This window comes from Cheilinus undulatus, linkage group 24 (genome assembly GCF_018320785.1).
Source record: "Cheilinus undulatus linkage group 24, ASM1832078v1, whole genome shotgun sequence".
NCBI classification, from domain to species: domain Eukaryota; kingdom Metazoa; phylum Chordata; class Actinopteri; order Labriformes; family Labridae; genus Cheilinus; species Cheilinus undulatus.
The window spans coordinates 15,912,166-15,934,804 of record NC_054888.1 but is presented as its reverse complement, the minus strand read 5'-3'; the positions used below and the strand labels follow the sequence as shown (position 1 = coordinate 15,934,804).

Below are 22,639 nucleotides of genomic sequence, written 5' to 3'. Positions count from 1 at the left end.
TCATGTACAAACCTTAATTTTACAGGAATTTTAACCTTTACTCATGTTCAATTTATCAAGAGAAAATAGTCTTTTTGAGTGAAATAGCAACAGGTTTTCTACCCCACAGCTAGCTACTGAAATTAACGTTTAATACTTAATATTCGAATGCTACATTTCAAACTAACAGTTGGCTATTTAAGGTGCAACATTGAACTGTCAAAATGAACATCAGCTATCAAAATAAAGCAAACTAATCCCAATTCATTTTCATTTCTATTGGATATAAATAAATTAAACTACTTCAAAAACCTTCATATAGCCACTTGAACTGTAAAATTGCAAAGACATCAAAAATCCCTCAATAGCTTTGTTACATATTTCATTAAAGTATGTTACATGGGATTAAGAGTGTTTCTAGTATAAAGTTAATAGTAAAGTAGCTAATCTAGGTTCTTCCCGATTACACTGGATGTCATTAAAGTGTTTTTAAATCAACAGGGAAATAATTAATGCCAAATTTCACAAATTTACAAATAATATACAGATAAGTAAAAGATTATTTAATTTATACAAACCTTAAATTTACTAGAAATATACACTTCCTGTATAATTTAACAAGAGAAAACTAATTTGGGGTGAATTAGCAACAAGCTTTCTACACCACAGCTAGCTATGGAGGCGAACCGTTTAACTTATACTTGTTTGCTACATTTCAAGCTAACAGTCGGCTTATTTTAGGTGCTACATTCAACTGCTATCAAAATACTCTCAGCTATCAAAACTAAGCAAACTGTAGTCACAGTGCATTACATATATAATTATATTAAATATAGCTAAATTAAAGTACTTAAAACAAGTATCTGAATATTTTAGTGGGCTTTCTTGAATCTTCAGTTAACTACTTGAACTGTTGTATTGCAAAGACATAAAAGTCCCCAAAAAGCCTTGTTACGTATTTCATTTAAGTATTATAACAATGGCTACATGGGGTAAAGCGTTTTTCTGGAGTACAGTTTACAGTAATGTAAAGCTTTTTTCACCGATTAGTCGACACATTAAGATTTTTTAAAATCAATGGTGAGATATTTTGTGTCGAATTTAACCCGATCAAAAGGAATGAAACAAGCAGATAGGTAAAAATAGGATACTATAATGTATATGAACCCAAATGTACTGAAATACACGATACATGTTCACTTTAACAAAAGAAAATGCATTATTTTGGGTTAAATGTTGACTAACTTTCTACACCACAGCTAGCTATTGAGGCTAACCTCTAACCATTATATTCAAATGACCAATGCTAAGCTAACGGTAGGCTATGTAGGCCAGAGCAAGCAAAGGACAAAAAAATAAAGAGGTAATATATAGACTGCACTATTAAAACATACAATATCCACCACCTGGTTCGTGTTAATAGCAGTATTAAGTTAAACAGATTAGGAAAAACATAAAGGAAAACGGCAATACACGTCGTCCATACCCGCTGCTGGAACTTGCACTTCAACTTAAAATACAAAATGATGCAACACAAATAATATTAAAACCTTAAACATCCTATTTGTAAAATAAAACATTTTAAAAACAATATCAAATATAAAAGTAAAGCAACCACATCAAATGGACTTACAGCATTTGAAATATATGTATAAGCATGAACTTGACTGCTCTAATTAAACAATATGTAAGCACAGTTAGATAATTTGAAATAAACCACATCAAAAACAACAAAAATATGTTGTGTAGTCAAAGTATATAGACCAAGTGAATTCAAAGTGATTTAGCATTTGCACACATCTTACATTAGTGTTGCAAATAACAGATTTCATGCAAGAGACTCAAGTGAACCGGTTTTTATTTTCTTTATTTCTGTTGTCATCATCCTGTAGGAGCATTTGTCATCAGTATGTCTCAAACATCGGAAAAGTGTGCACACATCTACATGGTCTTTTAAATACACTTACACAGGCAAAATGGGGTCCGCAGGAGGAGGGAGGCAAGGGTATAGGAAGCACAGAAAACACTGGAGGGATAACCGACACCGGGGGGGAGGCAGAGGAGTTTCACAATGGTGAGCAGAGATTGTTTTTTTCTTTTATTAACATTGTTTATATTGTTTCTAACAGCTGCAAGTTCTGAAGGTCATTTCTGCTTCACTTACAGAAAAGTTCAATCCTATGAAAAGGGCCTGGTAGCTGCTACGTCACTGGAATGTTTTCATATAAAGCTTCCACTTTTCAAATCATCTTTCGGCTTTGTTCCCCATTCAAAAACATTTGTACAACTCAGCAAGAGGAATAAAAGGGCGCAGGGCCTTTAAGGGAATCTGTGGATCTGAACTTGATCACTAAAATGCACCCACTCATACCGAAAACTTTAAGATTGCTCCAAATAGATCTAATTCATTTAGCATTTATTTGCCATGCCAGCATAACCGCATTGGTTTAGCCTAATAAAACCACAGAGCTAACGTAAAAACTGAGAAAAAGTGCAGCCAATTGGTTTGCAAAAACATAACTATTAGAAAGCTAGCCTCTTAGCAACACAACTGCATGAGCTTACGTGCTAATAAGCCAGTTCAGCCACAGGGAACATACAAAAACTGTAACAACTTCCACTACAGTGACATATATATAAAAAGAAAACACAATTTGTCCAACAATTCAGCACATATCATGAAATCATGAACCAACCAATGAACAAACAAAAGCTCGTGTCGTCGCGTTAGCATACATGCTAATCAGCCATTCTCTGAACCACATGTCAAAACTTGCGTCATGGTACCATAGCAATTCTGAATAGAAATAATGCATGAGTTGAGTTGTATTCCAGTACAAGTGGAATGTGAAGCTTTTCACGCTAAAAAAATCGCTGTACAATCGTAAAAACCCTTCAATACCTTCTCAGACAAAACAGCCACGCAAATCTTCTTCAGCATTCAAGCTAGCTAGAACAAAAAAGTCCTTATTTTTAGTGAAGGAGAAATAAAAAGAAATAAAAGTGGCTGGGCATGTCCCTTTTTTGAGGGGGTGAATGAAGAATATTTCAGTTTTTGAAATCCTGCTGGAAGGACTGGAGAAGAAGTTGATAGACGAGGAAGTCAATCAACTACAACTGTGGGATCAGTGGAGGGCTTGTGTTGTGTTTGAGGACCGTGGGAGAACACTGGATGAGTGAATGATAGGAGAAGAGGAGTGATGGTGTGGATTTATTAAGACGGGATCTGAGGCAGACAGCTCATAAGCCTTGCTTGGCGAGGGCGGCGGTGACATCCTGGGCCAGCGTGGAGAGCTGCGGCGATTCCAGGAGGTTGATGCTGCCAGCGGAGGACAAACGAGGAGAGGTTCCTCCCGTCTCCACACCAGGGGAGTGGGTGACAATGATTTCAGCGCCGTGATCCACCCGAGCTTTGGCTGTTTCCCTGAAGGACAGCTTGTGGTTCTCAATCTAGGGGGGAACGCTCAAGTCAGACATGTTTTTGTTTTTCTTTCAGATCTTTCAAGAGTGTGTTTCCTTCATTACCATGACATTCCCGCCTCCAGGAGTGTGGCTGGCGTTGCTCAGGGAGCCAATCTTGGCGTGGGCCTTGTCTTTATAGTCCAGCTTCACATTCTCGATGCGCACGTTGCCTCCCCCTGGGGACATGACAGAGAGAAGGAGAAGAAAGGTGTTAAACCCGAGAGGCATTGCATGCCTGCAGAACTGAGCTCCTTCTGAGACTGAAGGCAAAGAGGCCCAGTCAGTCAAGGACAGTGAGCTTCGAAAGAAGAAAAACAGCTTTGTTTATCTGCCATCACAACTCTACATGTACAGTCTCTGGTTTTAAATCTTTATTATGACTTCCCAAAGGATATTCCTGATGTATGGAAATTATATACAGTTCAAATCTTTTTCGCTGCAAGATTTGACCAATTTTAGAAATGTGAGAGACCCCACACAAAGCTTAAGTAGAGTCTCCACTCTTAGGTAGTCCTCTCTTACTAATGTCCTCTCAACTTTCCTTTTAGCTATCATTGCCATGGTGGTATTTGTTGTGCTTCCACCTTTGGCTAACCCGCTTACTGATTGGCTTTTTCTCCACACACCAATTCTGCCAATGCCTGCTCAGCTATTCTAGGTTTCCCTTATTCTAGGTGTTTAGGGTAAGGGCAGAATTAAGGTACAGGTAAGGATACCAACATTTAAAATATGACCTGCAAAACCTAATTACAAAAAAGCTGCGTGAACAGTCTGCTTACAGGAAAAAGCTTGTCTGTGTAGCTTATATGGATATGTTAGCTATGTAGCAAATGGAGCTAAAGCTTAGCTCACAAAACATCTAAGCTACATAGATATATCTGTGAAGCTAAGTTAGCTTTGGCAAATGTAGCTTAAGCTATCCTAGCTATAGATAACAGAGCTACATAGCTTAAGCTTAGCTTACAAAGCAGCTATATAAGCTATGTAGGTACATTATATACATAGCTATGCTACCTTTTGCTACATTTGCTGAAGCTCAAATAGCTAAAGCTAACTTAGTTATATTTATGTAGTAATATTAATTACATAGCTAGGGTAGCTATGTGTGCTTAAGCTACATTTGCAAAAGCTCAAAGAGCTAAAGCTAACTTCGCTATATTAGCTTAGGTATTAATGTTAATTACATAGCAAGGGTAGCTATGTTAGCTTTAGCCACTGTTAGTGAAACTACTTCTTAAATGAGTCTGTACATAATTTAATCCCAGATTGAGCCTCTGATCTTTGTTTTTCTCAGTTTTATTTATGAAATGTTGCTTAGTCTGTAATGTTTGCAGTGTAGTTATTTCATGAATATAACTGCCAGTTATAATAATATAATAAAGTTGAATAAAAAAAGTCAAAAACTGTAAATTCGCTGTACTCAAAAATTATGGCACTTCTTTTCACAGTTATAGGGTGTCTCAGATGAATGGTCTGTGAGAGTAGCTGTGTCTAGTATGTTGGCAGTAATGTAAATAATACATGTAAACTGGTGAATTTCCCTTAAAAGTCAACATTTAGAGAAGCAGCAGAGCAGCTGTGGCCATACAGTACCTGGTCTGTGGTGGATGTTGGACATGGAGCCACATTTGGAGGTGACATGGCTCAAGTCAATCTTCTTGGTCTGGATTTGGATCTGAAGGCAGCAACAGAGAGCAAAAAATAAAAAAATGACTTGCTTCAACACCAGATTTCTTTGAATTAAAGCAGAAAAAGCAAAGACAGCAAACAGGTGTTATGGGATGCTACAAGGAGCAGACGCCTCAATCAAACTTTATTGTCCATGGGTGAAGGGAATTACAGCGAGTACAAACACAGTTAAAGAGACATGCTGTGTTTACACTAAGCAGAGATGCTGTTTGTAGAGCATAAAACAAATGAAAAAGACGAATTAAAAAGCTTTATTAAATGTGGTTCGTTTCTGCTGAGTCACTCACGTTTCCGCCTCCCGCCATGTGCTGGATCTTGTCCAGGGAGCCGCACTTAGCCTGAACGTGGCTGAAGTCCAGTTTGACGCTCGGGATCATGACCTGAGAATGACACGACATTTTTTTCTCCACGCATCACAATGTCGACTTCTCAAACTGGATCGAGGGGGGGAGCTTAAACATGTCCCACTTCCCTCCCTCCCTCCCTCTCTCCCTCCTTTTCCTGCCCGATATAATCCCCGAAAAAATGTCCCAATTTTAAATCCGACACTTATCAATCTGCTGGGCCTCACTTTAGAGCTGAAAGAATTGAATTATACACTGATCTAGATCACCAATGAGGGATTCTTTTTATTGACGGGGGATTTGTCAGGCAGAGGAATCCACCAGTCTAGGGCTTGTCCCTGTTTTTATGAGGTTGAAGCATATCTGGGTTTAATTCCCAAGTGCAACCTCTACTTCTAATGCCACTCATGCCAATAAAGCAAGCTAAAAACAATTCATGTGTCAGTTTTTGTAGGAAATTCTGAGGTATTTTGAAGTAGCATGAAGGATATCTTGCACTTAAGAGATAAACCCACAGATGGAAGGACGGATCAACAAATATAAAAAGCAGGAAGGAGAGCTAAAGAAGAGGAACAGAGAAAAGAGAGGAAGAGGAAAAGGCGTACATACATTGCCTCCTTTGGGCGAGTGCTTCAGATTATCCATGGAGCCGCACTTTGACTGAACATGACTGAAGTCCAGCTTCTCGCTTAAAATTTGAACCTAAAACAAAATTCAATAATAGAAAAAAAGAAAAATCTATATGTATGAATGTATGCATATAATATATATGTATGCATATAATCTATATGTGCCTTAGATACAGACGTGTTTTAGCATGCATTTACATTCAAAGGAAAGATTTTTAGGAAGGTGTTTCGACACCCAAGCGAAGGATTGCAAGTGCAAGTGCACTACGGCAAACCACACATCGTGATGTTACCGCACCTTCATAGACAGTGGGAATATTTTTCAAGAAGCAAAGTGAGAGGCAGCACCGTGAATGTATGCGCCTTTTTAGGAGGTAGGGTGGGGGAGTAACATCATCAATTCAGTTGAATCTACCTGCAAACATGCAAACATTCCCCTTGCAAACAGGATGATTTCTAGCAGATGCAACAATTTATCTAGACTGCATGATATAAAATAATTCAAAGCAGCGTCTACATTGTTCAAAGAGGGGAGAAGACAGAGGGGCTTGGGGGAAAACAAACAAAGCTCAGTCTACACTGACTTGACCTGGTTTCTCCTGACAGCTTTTCCTCTTACCTGCTCACACAGACACACACTTTCTTTCCCTTTTTTGCTGTTCCTACCTCTCCTGTTCTCTCCTGCAGCACACACGACTGCAAGGTCATACAATGACAATGCCTAAAAACCTGCCAAAAATGATGTAAAAAGTATAATTCTTAACATTATGGAGATCAAATTATAGCTACCACTTCGAACACGGAGTATGGTAATTCCACCACTAATCAAAACGGTAAAAAAAGATGACAACCAAGCTATTTCATTGCCTGAACCTCCTCACGGAAAAGACGTCTGAATGGACTCTAATCAAGACCAACAGGGGGCGACAGAACCTACAGCAGAGACTAATCATAGTTCATCACAAGTTAGCAGCACAAAACGTAAATGAGGTACAGCAACAGAACAGCATTTCCTCCTTCCTTCCTTCATCACGGTTGAGTTCAATGTGTTCCAGTTACTATCAGGGCTTGAAATTTACACCTGCCTACTAGCCAAACATGGGTGGATTTCAGACGTGGCAGATACCAGATTGACTCCAACTAGCCACTATGAGCAGCTGCATATCTGATTTTTTGAATGAAGTTAATTTATAGCCAGTGTTTTATTATATGCATGAAAGAGGGAAATGGAGCGTGTGTTTCATCTCATTCCAGACGTACCCAATTTGGCATATACACATAGTTTCCCAACAACAAAACTGTGGCTAGTGAAAATACTTAGTGGCTAGTAACTTTTCAAAACAAGTAGCCACAGTGGCTGGTGAGCAAAGAAGTTAACATCAAACCCTGGTTACTGTGAGTTGGTAACTTGAGGTGTCCGAATTCTGAGTTCAGGGGTTATTAAGGACGACATATCTGTCAGGAATTTCCAAATTCCAAGATGAACTCGAATGAGTCATGATTTCTGATCATTATGACTTTGAAATTTGCAGGAAATATCTAAAGTAAGTTGACAAGTTTCAGTGCAAGTTTCTACATATTTTAAGTGTAAGTTATTATTCTTGACCTTACAGTACAATACAGCAGCAATCATCAACTGGCGGCTTAGGGCCACATCATACCCACACAGCTTCCAATCTGGCCCCCAAAATGTTCAATAAATTCAGAAAAAAAGGAAAAAATACAGCCTGCCATTGTTTAACTACTTAAATAAAACCTTTAACATAGCATCTTATCAAACAAGAAGCACACTGATATAGTATTTCTTTATACAGGCATGGTAAATGCATACTTATCAGTCTTGCAGTGATTTAAGCTGTTGTTTCTCATGACTATTTTCCACTTGAAGGTTCTTTGAGAGTGCAATTTTCCTGTCTGAAGAGTCTACACCAGGGGTGTCCAAACTATGGCCCAGGCCAAACGTGGCCCTTGGCCCAATTTTAATTGGCCCACAGCAACCCCTAAAACATAAATGAAAAATGGCCCACATTAGAACATGAAACTCCTGCTTGCCTGTACATTTTCGAGAATATTTTTGTGTCACCTTTAGGGCTCGTCTGGGGAGGTAATGCAAAACTATACTTGTCTTGTCAGTAAGAAAATACAAAAAAATAAAGTTTGTGAAGATGGTATGAATTACCCACTGTGTTTATTGTGTAAACAAACATTTTGACATGACAATTAATTTCATCTGTTCGTGGCTTAAAATTGTTACCTAAATTGGACTGGATTGACTAACTTTGATATCAAAAAGGAGAGTTCAAAGTTTCTGTATGTGGCCCTAAGCAGATTTGGACACCCCTGGTCTACATGAAAGATCTGTTTTCTGCATGTGTTTTTGATCAACTACGACACTGAATAATTGTACCAAAGTCAGTTCAATCGCCCCCTTGTGGCTGGCTGAAGTATGGGTGACTGATCACACTGTTAAAGGTGAAAAGGTTAAGTTTATTTTTGAAGAAAATAATATTTTAGAAGAATATGTTGAACAGACACCACAGGGTATTGCAAAAAAGCTTCCATTATGATTTTTTTCTGCCCTCTTTGGACAAAAAATGTTTCTAAATTGGTGGAAAGATAAACATAAGATCAGATAAATACTGAAAATATTATTAAGTGGCAGGCATAACTTAATAACTTTATGTAGCTAGGGGATTGGCCAGATGCCGTGTCAATTATCAGACGGATCCATCAAACTGAAACGCTTGTGCTTGGTCGGAGAATGGCCAAACATTTGGCCTTACTGGAGGAGAAAGAGGCACTAGTTATGGACAGAGTTGTTACATAGAATTGTCTCTGTGATGTAAGGGTGTATGTCAAATTTTCCCTTTTAATCAATTTTTTTTCTTACGTAAAGTTGTCCAATACATAAATGCAAAGTTAAAGCACAGAGAGGGGTCCTAAGTACCAAAATGAATACGTACTTCAACATCACAGATCCCAAAAAATGTAATTTCAACTGTTGTTTTTCCTTTGTTTTTACATTCTCAGAGGCAAAGCCTTTTAATTCGTCATCAGAAGTTCAAACGGTGAGATGCAGAGCCTCGCCACATCTCGCACTGTCCTTCACAAAGCCTTTCGTGCTTCTCCTTCAAGCTGTGCGTCACCCAGCTTCATTAAAAATTTCTGCCCCGATGTCACATTTCTCCCAAAAGAAGAAAGAAAAAAATGACTCCTCTATAGATCACAGGGTTAATTAAATGTCTAACCTCTGTCTGCCTCCTTGGTTATGTGATTAAACTGTGTCTATTAGTTAGCAATGAATCTTTTATTTCAGGTTTTTTTTTTATTTTCCCAATTTGGCTCTTCTCAGAGATTTAGCATCCAGCTGATTTGTTTGAAAACGTAAAACTTCAGTGAAAAAAATACATAAAGGTGATGTATTTCCCATCCTTTGCCCTTGAAGCAACTTCTCAATAAGTAATTCAGACTGCCTGCAATTATTAATACTCAGAGCCGGAGGGAGATTCCTGCACAGCCATGACAGGAGCAGATCCCCGGGGCGAATTATTCTGCAGGTTGACTTCACCTTGAGATGAATATTCCTAAGAGGAAAGTTCGAACTCTGCTTAGTCATAACATATGGCTTACTTTGCTTCCTTTTTCAACAGGAAGGAGTTAAAGAAGAAGAGGTAAGGAGAAGGAAGACAAAAGGGAAAGTCAGGGGAGGAGGCCGGAGGCAGCCGGTGACGGTTCATTCAGACTGACAGCAGAGAGGAAGAGGGCAGAGAGGAGGAGGCGGAGAGGGTGGGAAGCAGACAGTGAGTGAGAAGACGTTTGAGCATTTTAGGACAACTAACAGGAAAAAAGACAACAGATAAATCACTTTAAATACTCGTATCAATATCTGTAATTAAACATGCTAGTACCAGAGCCTATATTAGAGATGTCGAGATCAAGTTCTTTGCTGCCTATACTGATATGGACACGTCCTTAAACACATCAAAATGCAATGTTATGTCGCCTTGTTTAGTTGGTTAATTAGCTTTTGCCTGCTGGTTTCAACCCAGGTTTTGAGTCTAGAATAATATTTTTAACCAATGGTAATCCAAAACCTTGCACACTGAGTCCGTTGCATTTTATTTGTTTTATTCATAGATGTAGCGAACTGTTTGGTACTGCCATCCTGTGCCTCTGTCACCCCTTTAAAACCACACTTGATCCATCCATCCTGACAGAGAGCATCATACAGCACACACTCATGCGTCATAGTGCTGAGCCAAGATCAAGAGATAGAGCAACTTTTCACTTTAGTCTCTGTCAGGTGGCTGTGAGAACAGACTTCTGTCCAGAGGTGGAAAAAGTAGACGACTATTGTTCTCAAGTTAAAGTACAATTTCTGGGGCTAAAATTTACTTTAGCACAAGTTCTGGTCCATAAATCTACTCAAGTGAAAGTAAAAAGTATTTAAGGTTTACTCAAAGTACTAACTACTGAAGAGTCGTACAGTAAAGTATGATCTTTCCTTATTGGCAAAAATGAGAACAGATCTTCAACCAGGTTGTTCAGTTAAGGTCACACCTCTACAGTAAATATATCAATACACTGCAAAATTTAAAGTCTCAATAATACTCATATAGAGTAAAATCTAACACTTCAAAGGGTCTATTTTAGTTAACACTACATTTAGTTTAGCACTTTTGAAAGAAACATTTAATAATTAGACAGAACTGCAGGAACTCTTGAAAATCTTCTCTAGCAACAACAAAGCAGAGAGCCAACCTCATAGCAGGGCAATGCATACTGATGAAGAACTGTTACTACTCACCCCTTAAGGCTGGCTCAGACTACATGAATTCAGCCTGACTGCAATGCCACAGCTCATCTTCAAAACTCAGACCCAATAGAGCGCCAGGAATGACAAACGCTCTTCTAGTGTGACGTAATTAACGCCACATCGAAGACGCCCCATTACTTTACAAGACAGGCATGTCTGAATTTTGCTTACATTGACCCAACAATAAAGATGTGAATCCTGATGCCTACCAACAGGAGAGCACTTGCTCCTTATCTCTGCATCATCTACAAGATTCTCTAGTTTCTATCCCTCCAGAAAACTAATGTGTAAATGTTATTTTATTTACATGCATACCTTAAGTTCCATACCGTCCTGAACGACCAAAAAAAGCCCAGCAGTCATCAGCTGTTTTTGGATGTGATGTGGAATCATTGTGTCTCTATGTGCTATTGTGTAGTCAACAGAGGTGGAAAAAGTACGAGTATCGTACTCAGTTACTGAAGTAGAAGTAAAAGTACTGATTCAAGAATGTACCCAAAAAAGCCACTCAATTACAAAACTGAGTAAATGTCATTATTTACTTTCCACTCCTGCTTATGCCTTCATCTGTTGTATTTCCATGATTGATGTCCACATCATACACGGACAAATCACTGTTCAAAGTGAGGTTTGGATGCGCTTGCTTTAGTGAGCAAGAAAGAAGGAAGCAACACATACAGTTCTGGATTATCAATCACTCAACAAAATGACTTGGACTTGGAAAGTCACAGAAAATGTATTTTTTAGTGTGCGGACTCAGTGTGCAAAGGCCTTTACTCTGATGTTCAGAGTCAAAAGGAAAAGACGAAATCAGTTTCATTTGTTTTGTTTCCTTTTTTACATCATATTTCCCTCTAGTAGTGAAAGAATATCTGTTATGAACTATCAATCAACACATAAACAATAAATCAAGCAAGAAAACTTTGCATAGTAGAAACTTCAATAATTTAAATAATTAGAAAGAGAAAGTAAAATATGATTTACTTCCTATACTAGCATACAGCAGGACCAATAAAGGGTTACATTTCAATAAAGACTGTTTTACCAGGCTTTACTTGCAATCAAAAGATTTTGCAGCATTATTTTAGAATTTAGTCATAAAATAATTTTATTTTTCTCCATAAATAGCTCTTGGAGGAAACAGAAAGCTCACTTAGAGCACTTACAGTTTAGAGAACAACTTTACTAGACTGATGCGTTTCACATATTGGACTTCATCAGGGTCAACATTGAAGGCCACAAACTGACAGGCATGAGTCTAAAGTGTTGCTTGAGCTTTCAATTTCCTACAAGGCTTTATTCATCCTCCATGCACCTTGGAAGTTGGTGAAGTTGTGTCAGAAATATCCAGGCGGATCTGGCTGCAGACCTCTATAATGGGACTCAAAGTCATATCCAAACTGGAACCAGAATGACTTATATTTTCTGCTCGCTGTCAGAAGTTAAGGTAAGTGTCTATTTTTCTCAATAGCAGAGTTTTATGAATAAAAATTACAAGTTTACTGAGGGGTATAAATTTAACACACTACCTAAGGATCAAGGCTTTTTCTGCTATAAGGCTGTGAAACTTTAAATTTGCTTAAACAAGGTAAGAAATACATTAGTAGCCCTCTATTTTTTGGGTCCTAGCAATGAAACAATTTAAACTTGTGTTGATTTATGTGTCCCTCTATCCCAGGTAGGTCTTGGGAAGGGGGGATCCCAAGAAAAAAGGGTTGGAAGACACTGCTGTACAGCACTGTGGCTGTTTAAAAGTGCTATGTAAAGAAACTGAGTTGATCTGCACTGCCCTCTTGTGGCAGAACTTGGAAAATACATGATATTTTTAAAGTTTCTTTGCAGATTGAGTTAACATTTATCTGTTGGACTTCATTTTGAAATGGGAGCATACATTTTTAATTCACATTGATTACCTTCTTAAATAACATGTTACCTGTCCGCCCTTCGGCTGGTGCTTGAGGTTGGAGGTGGATCCGATCTTGGACTTTACATTCTTCAGGTCAGGCAGAGGCTGATTAAGAACCTTCAGCTGCCGCTGGGCGGAGGACGGGGACTTTGGAGGGGTTCGGATCACTGCCACCTTCTTCTCCTGGAGGACGCTGAAGGACTTGGGCGTGTGGCTGCCAGGGGTGCGAGAGCCTGGTGTGCGGCAGGAGTAGCTTGGGGGTGTGCCAGGTGTGACGGCAGAGGAGCCGGGGGTGGAGGCGCCGCTGCGGACTGATCGGGAACGTGCTGATTCTGTGCCTTGGGAGCAGAAGGCATAACAATGAGACGGGAGACTGAAATAAGAAGATGGAGGAGGGCAGATTGGAAAGAGACAAAATAGAAAGAAAAAATAGAGAAAGACAAAAATAGAGACAAAACATTGGGAGCAACAGATGGATTGGATCCTTGATCCTTTGTCTGGTTCTAATGATGAAGATGAGGAAAAAATAGCACACAAGGAGCTGTGAAAGCTGCCCTTTTAAAGAAGAATCTGCTCAGTTTCCACAAAACAAACAAGCCAGGTTAAACAAAGGAGTGTGAAGCAAACACAGGCAGCTGAATCCTTTAAACACAGGTGGCTTGTTGCTGGGATACTGCTGCAGGACCAATGGGACTTTAGCGTAGCAAGTAGCACCCTTTTTTTTTTTACCAACTGCCTTTTGATAAGAAAAAAGCAGATTTGGCAGGATAAGTTTGTTGTGGAGTGGATAAAAATGAGCTTAAAAAGTAATCACTGACTAAGATGAAAGAACTAATGTATAACTACTAAAGACCACTTGAGAGCTCTAGGATGATGATGAGGAAGCTATGGGACATAAAGGAGCTACTTGGTCGTCTACCTGCCATACCAGGAGTTCTTCCAGACCTGGTGTCCGCTCTGGACTGGAACGCTTTAAGATGTAAGAGGGGGAAAAAAAAAAAAAAAAGAACAAGGGCCAAAAAGAAATCAGGGGCAGAGAAGAAAAGTGCAGGAAGTGTTAAGTGCAAGAAGTTAAAAAACTGATATAATGATAAAGTGATTGAGGAGAGTAGTTAGTACATAAGTGAAAGTGGGTTAATTTGGGAAGCAAACAATCTGTTTTGTATGTGTGTGTCCTTACAGGTTGGCCTAGAGGGGGTGCTGTTGTCTTCCTGTTCGGCAGCAGGGATGTGGCGTGTCAGAGACTTGGCAGGCCTAGGCAGGGACGACCTTTTCTCAGGGCTGCGGTATGATCTCTCCTGGATGAACACAAAAATACACAAAATATCAGTGACTGTCATCATACAGGAAGAGTACAAAGACATTTCTAAGCAACAGTACGGTCATTGCAACATATTCCCTAGCATACGTTTGTCATTGCTCTGTCATTGCTTGGTCATTACCTTGTCAGTGCTCAGTCATTGTCTGGGTATTGCATGGCCATTGCTTTAGTCATATCTTGATCTCTGCCTGGTCATTCCTTGGCAGTACCTTGGTCATTTACTGGTCGTTGGCTTGATATGGTCATTCCTGGTATGGTTTGGCCATTGCTGGATCATCAGTTGGTTATTCCCTTGTAATTGCTCAGTCATCATTGATCTTTTCCTGGCCATTGCCTTATCACTGCTTAGTCGCTTCCTTGGTAGTAGCTTGGTAATTCACTAGTTATTCCTGGTATGGCTTGGCCATTGCTGGATCATAAACAGGTTATATCCTAGTAACTGCTTAGTCAATGCTTGGTCTTTTCCAGGCCATTGTCTTATAGTTGCCTGGTCAGCGCCAGGTAGCAGCTTGGTCATAGTAAGGTAACTGCTTTGTCATTTCTTAGTCTTTACTTGGTTATTACATAACCATTGCCTATCAATTGCCAGTTCACTGCTTTATGCTTGCCTGGTCATTGCTCGCCTGTTGCCTGGTCAGTGCTTGGCTTGTGTATGGTAATCGCTTCATCATTGCACATTCTTTTTTATTGGTTATTACCTAGTCATTGTCTGATAATAACCAATAAAAGACCAAGCCTGGTCAGTGTATGGTAAATGCTTTGTCATTGCTTGGTCTGTAGCTGATCAGTCTGGCCATTTCCTGTCCGTTGTCTTTTCTTTTTGAAACATTGCCTTGATGCTGCCAGGTCAGTGCTGGGTAGCAGCTTGGTCATAGCATGTTAACCGCATTACCACTGCTTGGTCTTTACTTGGTTATACCTAGCCATTGCTTGTCCATAGCATTTTTACTGCCTGATCATTGCCTGGTCCCTGCTTGTTTGTTGACTGGTCAATGCTTGGTCATAGAACTGTATTTGCTTCATCATTGCTCTGTCTTTATTTGGTTATTACCTGGCCGTTGTCTGTCCAATGCATACTTCTTGTTTAGCTTCACATGTGCCTGCTCATCATCTGGTAATTGCATTGTGATTGCTTGGAAACTGCCTGACTATTGTTTGGCTGCTGCCAGGTCATTGCTAGAGCATAGCTTGTTTACTGAATGGTTATTGCTTGTTCATTGTTTAGCCATTGGCTGATCATCTCTCTACTACTTTTGTCTTGACCCGATCAATATGTATTCATTGCATGGAAATTGCTAGTCTTTTTCTGGTCATTGCTTGGTTTTTACCTGTAAATTTTGATATTACTTGGTCATTCATTCCCTGTTCATTGCTTCGTCATCACTTGGTTATTGTGTTGTCATTGCTGAGTCATTGCTATTGCTTAAAGCTTGGTGATAACTTGCTCTTTGCCCTGCCTTAGCCTAGCAATGGCTTGGGTAATTCCTGGATATAGTATTGTTGTTGCTAAGCCATTGCATTAGCTACCCACCAGTACCTGTTCCCTTTCCTCTCTTTTTACCTGCTCTTGATATGTTTTTGACTGTGGGGCCTTGCGGGAGCATGCAGAGGCGGGGCGGACTTCATTAAACTCCGCCTCGTCCAGAGGGATCCGTTTTATGCTAAAAGCAGAGCTGGGCCGAGTGGGTGAGTATTCAGCCGCCCGGCGCTGAACTGCCATCTTTAACAGAACAGCTCGTGTGGGGCTCTGCGCCGAAAAGCCACGACGAGAGGCGGGGAAGCATGCAGATGCAGGATGGAGGGATGATGTGATGGAGAGCAGGCGGGGGTGACAAACAGATGGAGAACAGGTGAGATGGAATGATCTGACAAAGCACAAGGTTTTATTTCAGTGTAAGTTCTGAGATGAAGTCATGTTTTAGTCGTGTAGATGTTAAGGATGGATGAAGATGTTTACACAAAGAATATTAAATAAAATATTTAAATTTAAGAGCAGAAAGCCTTAAAGAGGAGAGTTGAACAAGGTGTAAAAATGGAATTCAAGACATTTATTGGAGCCCCTTTTTCGTTGCACAGTACTTAATTGCCTTGTCTGCCTACTCTGTTTCACATGTCTGTACTCACAGGTTTTCTCTGCCGGGACTGAAAGAGGCAGGCATGCAAGACAAAATAAATATGCAACACAGAAATAATAAATGCATGCATGCAGAAATGGAAATAAGAGTGAAATTATCAGATTTTTCATGCAAACATCAAGCCCCATGACAGATGATAAACATTCAGAGACATACAAAACGTCCTGTTTTAAGACTTGTATCCTGGATGTCCAAATGTTTTGTTTTTTTATGTCTTGTTTTATGTAATGTATATTCCAAATAATATGGAGTCCAAGAAGTCTTAAAGTAACTGTAAGCATAAACATCAGAAGTTGAACAAAAATGTCAATCTACTGGTACAAAAAACATGCCAGTGGAGGTACTTACAGTAGTCCTCTCCCTGGACTGGTGGGCCACACTGAGGGGCTGATGGCTTTCCATACCTGTGAACAAAGAGTCCGGCTGTAATGAACATTTCAAACCAGCAAGAGGAGACATTTAGCAGCGTTTGAGTCACAAAACATACAGAAACATCCATATCTGCACTCCAGTCACATTGTTGCAACAGCATCCAGATAGAAGGAAATCAGTGACACACAAACACTTCAGATTTTAAAGTAAGCATCAAAACATCTTTGTCACTCATTTGCAGACCCTTTTCATACCAGCTGAAAACACAGACAACCTCCAACATGCAAGGGACATTCATCATTTGTTCGACACAATTTACAGTGGCATTAGTGAGCAGAAATTAATGTGATTATGAAGCCAAGCAGGAGCAAAATCCCCATGTTTGATGAAAAAGAAATGGGATAAAGAATGAACAATAGGAAAGTTAAAAAAACAAACATGACATGTTAGATAGGAGCAAGTAGCACATGATGTTTGCCAGCTACATCGCATTTTCATTGATCCCATAAAACGCCATCAATAGAGAGAGACAAGTTGTGAAACCTACAAATACGTATGATCAAATTTCCAGTGCAATTCCTTAAAAAATGAAATGGAAACAGAATTTAGATCCCAATAGGTCTTTCCAAAAATTTACAGTCATTTCCAAACTTAAGAAACCAGTATGGAGACTATGTATGAGCTCTCTCTATCCACAGCACCGATTCCTGGTGAATGGTGTTCACCTGTGGCCTTGCGTCTAGCAGAGCCGTGAAGCAGAGCAGGCCTAGGATGTCTGGCCGTCACTTTGCCAACGCTCTTTCGAGACGGAGAACGATTTTGGAGGGCTGACACCTTACTCTGGTCAGCCCTCCTCATGGTTACTAGCAGAGGAGGAAAGACAGGATTATACCAACATGTAAACCTTGGGTGTAGAGAGGCAAATCTGTGCTAAACAAGTTACGATGCATCTGAGAACAGACATCAAGGTACATAAATTCAAAGTATACATCAGATTATTTCTAGCTAACAACACTTTGAAATGCAGAATTTGAACCTTTTTTCTTCTTGATCTCCTCTCTTGGTGGATGGTGGATGGGTACTTTGCGGGAGGCTTTACTCTCAGTAGTACCAGGGCGGCCTCTTCCTCTACCAAGGGCCCGTTTAGCGGGTTTGTCCATCACAGGTGGTCTGGTTGGACTCTGGATCTGAGGAAGAGCTTCGATTTGCTCTGTCACAATACTTTTGTCATCATCTGCAGTGGAAATGGGATTCAAAGAGGGCTAACTCTCCATATCACATTGAAACTTACTATTATGGAGTATTAAGCTAGTTTCTACTTTAAAAATGTTAGGTATAGTGATAAATTATTGATTTTACAAGTTTGGGTACCTTGCGCATCCATCCAGCCACTGTCAGTATCTAGGATGGAGACGTCCATCGTGGTTTCATCGTTTGACGCGTGGCCTATAACATCTGAGGTCTCTTCTACCTCCTGACCAATCTCAATCTCTCTCTCCTCAACATCCTCACCCCCTCTCTCCTCCTTCTTATCCTCTTCTTCTTTGGTTTTGTATTCCCTTTCTTCAAGTACCTTATTGGAGCAAACTTCCTCCACTTCTTTGTCCTTTGGTTGGTCTTTTTCTTCCTCCTTAACCTCCTCCTCCTTCCCTCCAAGCCTGCCTACTTGTTCTACTTTATCTTCTCCCATTCCTTCATTTCTACCACTGTCCAGTTGATCATGGTCCGAGCATGGAGACAAGTGCGAACTGTCTGTCGCAGGCTCCCCATCACTATTTTGGGCACTATGACTCCATTCCTCTGCTCCAGACTTGGGATCGTCATCCACTAAATGATCCTCTACCATCAGCATCACCTCTACTTTCTTTTGCTCTACCACCTTGACATCTCGAACTGCTTTGTCTAACTCTGTAGATGCAGGCACTTCCGGTTCCTCCATCATCTCTTGAGGCTCTTCAGCAATCTCTATATCGTCGTCTTCATCTGCTTCTTCTTCTACTTGTGCTTGTGGTATGATGATAACTGGGGAGGATATTTGAGGCTTCGATAAACCTTTATCCCTTTTAACTTCTTGTAATTTCTCTTCTGAAGGCTTCTTAGTACCAGAATCCTGACCAGTTTTAGGTCGATCTTGCTTTTCTATCCCATCTAATATCATGGGTATCCCACGGTCACCTTCTTTTGCACCTTCTTCTGGAGACTTTGATGCTTTGGCTGTCATGTCTTTGTCAGCCATTCCTTCTAATATCAAGGGTATCCCATGGTCACCTTTTGCACCTTCTTCTGGAGACTTTGATGCTTTGGCTGTCATGTCTTTGTCAGCCATTCCTTCTAATATCAAGGGTAACCCATGGTCACCTTCTTTTGCACCTTCTTCTGGAGACTTTGATGCTTTGGCTGTCATGTCTTTGTCAGCCATTCCTTCTAATATCATGGGTATCCCATGGTCACCTTCTTTTGCACCTTCTTCTGGAGACTTTGATGCTTTGGCTGTCATGTCTTTGTCAGCCATTCCTTCTAATATCATGGGTATTCCATGGTCGCCTTCTTTTGCACCTTCTTCTGGAGACTTTGAAGCTTTGGCTGTCATGTCTTTGTCAGCAATTCCTTCCAATTTCATGGGTATCCCATGGTCACCTTCTTTTGCACCTTCTTCTGGAGACTTTGATGCTTTGGCTGTCTTGTCTTTGTCAGCCATTCCTTCTAATATCATGGGTATTCCATGGTCGCCTTCTTTTGCACCTTCTTCTGGAGACTTTGAAGCTTTGGCTGTCATGTCTTTGTCAGCAATTCCTTCCAATTTCATGGGTATCCCATGGTCACCTTCTTTTGCACCTTCTTCTGGAGACTTTGATGCTTTGGCTGTCATGTCTTTGTCAGCCATTCCTTCCAATTTCATGGGTATCCCATGGTCACCTTCTTTTGCACCTTCTTCTGGAGACTTTGATGCTTTGGCTGTCATGTCTTTGTCAGCCATTCCTTCCAATATCATGGGTATCCCATGGTCACCTTCTTTTGCACCTTCTTCTGGAGACTTTGATGCTTTGGCTGTCATGTCTTTGTCAGCCATTCCTTCTAATATCATGGGTATCCCATGGTCGCCTTCTTTTGCACCTTCTTCTGGAGACTTTGATGCTTTGGCTGGCATGTCTTTGTCAGTCATTCCTTCTATTATCATGGGTATCCCACAGTCACCTTCTTTTGCACCTTCTTCTAAAGACCTTGATGCTTTTGCTGGCATATCTTTGTCAGCCATTCCTTCTAATACCATGGGTATCCCATGGTCGCCTTCTTTTGCACCTTCTTCTAAAGACGATGATGCTGTGGCTGGTAGTTCTTTGTCAGCCATTCCTTGGTCATCACTGGTTTCCTCAGATTCCCTCTGTACAGATTTTTCTAATGCCTTCTCTAACTTTGTTGACTGATCATCCGTCTTCCCAAACTCTTGTTTGCTTTCTGTCTTGACCTCTGGTGAGAGGTCTTTCCTTACCTCCTCTTCGGAGGCTGCTGATTTTGTATCATCTGGGGATTTGGGGGTTGTTGGAGTTCTGATTCCAGTTTCTGAAGAACTGAAAGTAAAAGAGCTGTCTGGCGGGATAGGAGATGCCTCTCTGGAGGGATCTTTTTCAATCTCTACCTCAGGTATTGCTTGGATCTTGATGTCACCGGGGAGGCCAGTCTCCAAACGGAACTCAGTCAGTCTGTCTTTTGTAGAAGTCATTGGAATTCTTAGACGATCCGGTTTAATTCCGCTTGGCACAGCTTTTTCAAGAATCAGGGAAGACTTCACTGGGGAATCTTTCTTGTCAAGAACTGTCTTTTGAGAAATCTCAGGGATAGTTCCTTTACAATCTTGTTGTTGAAGTCTTTTTTGGACATCTTCAACTACCTTGGTGCCAGTTTCCTCCTCAACCTCACTCTCCTCAGAAGGAAAACGCTGGTGTGGCGAGTCCCCAGGACTTTGTATGTCAGCAGGTGAAGGCATGGGCCCTGTGTACTCATTGAAGACACAGTAACCCAGTTCCTCCAGCTGGCCTTCCTCTCCTGCCCCTTCTGGGATTTCATCCCCAAAGGCCAGCTTGGCCAAAGAACTCTCCACCAGAGCAGATACATTGCATGGCATGGATTTTCGTCTCAGGTGGTCGAGCTCCTTCCTCTCGGCTGACAGAGGGGCCCCGGCCAGGTCCAGCATCTCGGAGAGGCTGCCCAAATGTTCAAATCTAGAATCAGAAGGCTGTTCTTCCTTGTTGGGTGTATCTTCAAAAGACTCTGTGGTAGTTTGGGTGATTGAGACAGCTGGAGGAAACTGACATGGGCTTTCTACAAATGGTGTTGAAGGGTATACCTCAGATTCCTCAAAACTTCCACTTATTGGACCCAAACTTTCCAAGAAGGCCTCTGACTTCTCTCTCTTTGCTGGATGTCCTGCTGGAGACCCATCTGTAATGTTGAGAGAAACACTTCTTTGTTCCAGTGACATCTGTCCAGGAGCTGTTGTGGTACTTGTCTCTTGTTTTTCCTCAATAATCTGCATATCCCTTTTGGTTTCTCCACTTGATTGGGGCTCTCCTGCTGTGCTGAGTTCATAATAGCTTTGGGCTTCCTTGCTTTCTGAGGACGTTTCAAAGTATGTTTTTGCACCAGACTCTTCCTCTGAAAATATATCTGATATGTCTTCTAATTCTGTAGCTTGGTCTGTTCTTGACTTGATGGTTTCTTGCCTATTATCATCAGTCACGGGCGGCTTATCCTCCGTAATGTCAATGCTACTATCTTGGCCTTGACAAGAGGGACTTTCTGATTTAGTTTGTAGGATACGTTCCCCTTGTTCTTCCTCCACACGATCTGACAACTCTTCTGTGAATGAAGGTTGTTTTGCTTCTTTGGCTTCAAACTTTACAAGCAGGTGAGTCATTTCTGACTCCTCCGCTAGATCCCTTGGCTCAGTTGAGGAGGTTTCGAGGAGCTCTTCCCCTTTTACAAGGGGCGATGAAGGTTCAATCGAGGCAAGTTCTTCACTTTGAGTGGTTGCTCTTGCAACTGTACCCTCCTGAGGAATGGATGCCCCTTGAGTTTCCTCTTCTTTCGTGGCAGACTCACATGGTGCCTTGCTGACACATTCTTCTGGCTGGGCTGTGAGTTTTAAGGATACTGTACAACCGTGTGCTAGGTCACATTAGCTCAAAGCTTTGCTTCAAGCATCCACAAAAGCCAGCCAATACAGTCAAGCCAGGGCCTTCTGCACATAGATACAGCAGCTCTCCATCAATCAAAACACACAGCGTAGTGTATTTTGCAGCAGGCCACAACAGCACAGGGGGGGGTTTACAGCACCTAAGGTAGCGTGCAGAACTGGAATGAAGGAATGAGTTGCATGATGTTAGATGGTAAGAAATAAATGTACACAAATTTATTGAATTCCTATTGCAATACACAAGGACTGTGAAAAAATGGGTCTTGGTGATAAAGAGCAAGTCTTTGATCTTTTTTAAGGTGTTAAAGAGTTTCTGCTTGGGCCCACAGTTACTATGCATGTCAAGTCATTGGGGTTATTATGTATTAAATTAAACTTAAAGATAAGGAAGATGAAACATTTCCAATGAGAATGGATTTTACTGCTCAGAGTGTGCTCTTAAGAACAATAGGAAAACAGAGTTATCCTTGGCCTTGGCATGAAATGATAACAACATTGAAACTCAAAGCAAGTGAGGTACAACGGACTAAGAATACATTCACAATGCACCCTACAGGTGGGTGTAATCATGAACACTCTTGCACACAGTATCTCAGCAGAACCCACATAAAAAATATACAAACAACTTTTACTTGCAACACTCAAGTCTACAAAGCTTTACAGTTCAGACGGTGATATTTGCATTTGCAATGTAGCTGGCGAAACAAAAGCAGAAATGATCAACAACATGGTTGATCTAGTGCTCGGAAAGCAAATGGTTGTGTTTGCATGAAAAAAAGCACAAAATCAAAC

The 22,639-nt window shown here is 40.7% G+C and overlaps 1 protein-coding gene across 5 annotated transcripts in view; it reads right to left on the bottom strand.

Moving 5' to 3' along the window:
- Nucleotides 1–1,825: 1,825 nt before the first annotated feature.
- The window catches only part of LOC121506095 (microtubule-associated protein 2-like), an 89,411-nt gene continuing 68,597 nt past the window's right edge, over nucleotides 1,826–22,639 (bottom strand). The window contains exons 6-17 of one of the 5 annotated variants that reach the window (XM_041781624.1): nucleotides 18,025–21,786; nucleotides 17,690–17,887; nucleotides 17,379–17,516; nucleotides 16,630–16,685; nucleotides 15,708–15,893; nucleotides 14,006–14,123; nucleotides 13,745–13,795; nucleotides 12,853–13,163; nucleotides 5,418–5,510; nucleotides 5,035–5,116; nucleotides 3,505–3,617; nucleotides 1,826–3,429 (exon numbers count right to left, since the gene is read on the bottom strand). In XM_041781624.1, the coding sequence (XP_041637558.1) occupies nucleotides 3,220–3,429; nucleotides 3,505–3,617; nucleotides 5,035–5,116; nucleotides 5,418–5,510; nucleotides 12,853–13,163; nucleotides 13,745–13,795; nucleotides 14,006–14,123; nucleotides 15,708–15,893; nucleotides 16,630–16,685; nucleotides 17,379–17,516; nucleotides 17,690–17,887; nucleotides 18,025–21,786 (5,318 nt within the window). In that variant the 3' untranslated portion in view covers nucleotides 1,826–3,219. Of the gene's footprint in view, nucleotides 3,430–3,504; nucleotides 3,618–5,034; nucleotides 5,117–5,417; nucleotides 5,511–7,002; nucleotides 8,104–12,852; nucleotides 13,164–13,744; nucleotides 13,796–14,005; nucleotides 14,124–15,707; nucleotides 15,894–16,629; nucleotides 16,686–17,378; nucleotides 17,517–17,689; nucleotides 17,888–18,024; nucleotides 21,787–22,639 lie in introns of those variants that run through there. The other 4 variants (XM_041781625.1, XM_041781626.1, XM_041781627.1 and 1 more) reach the window with 4 other exon arrangements.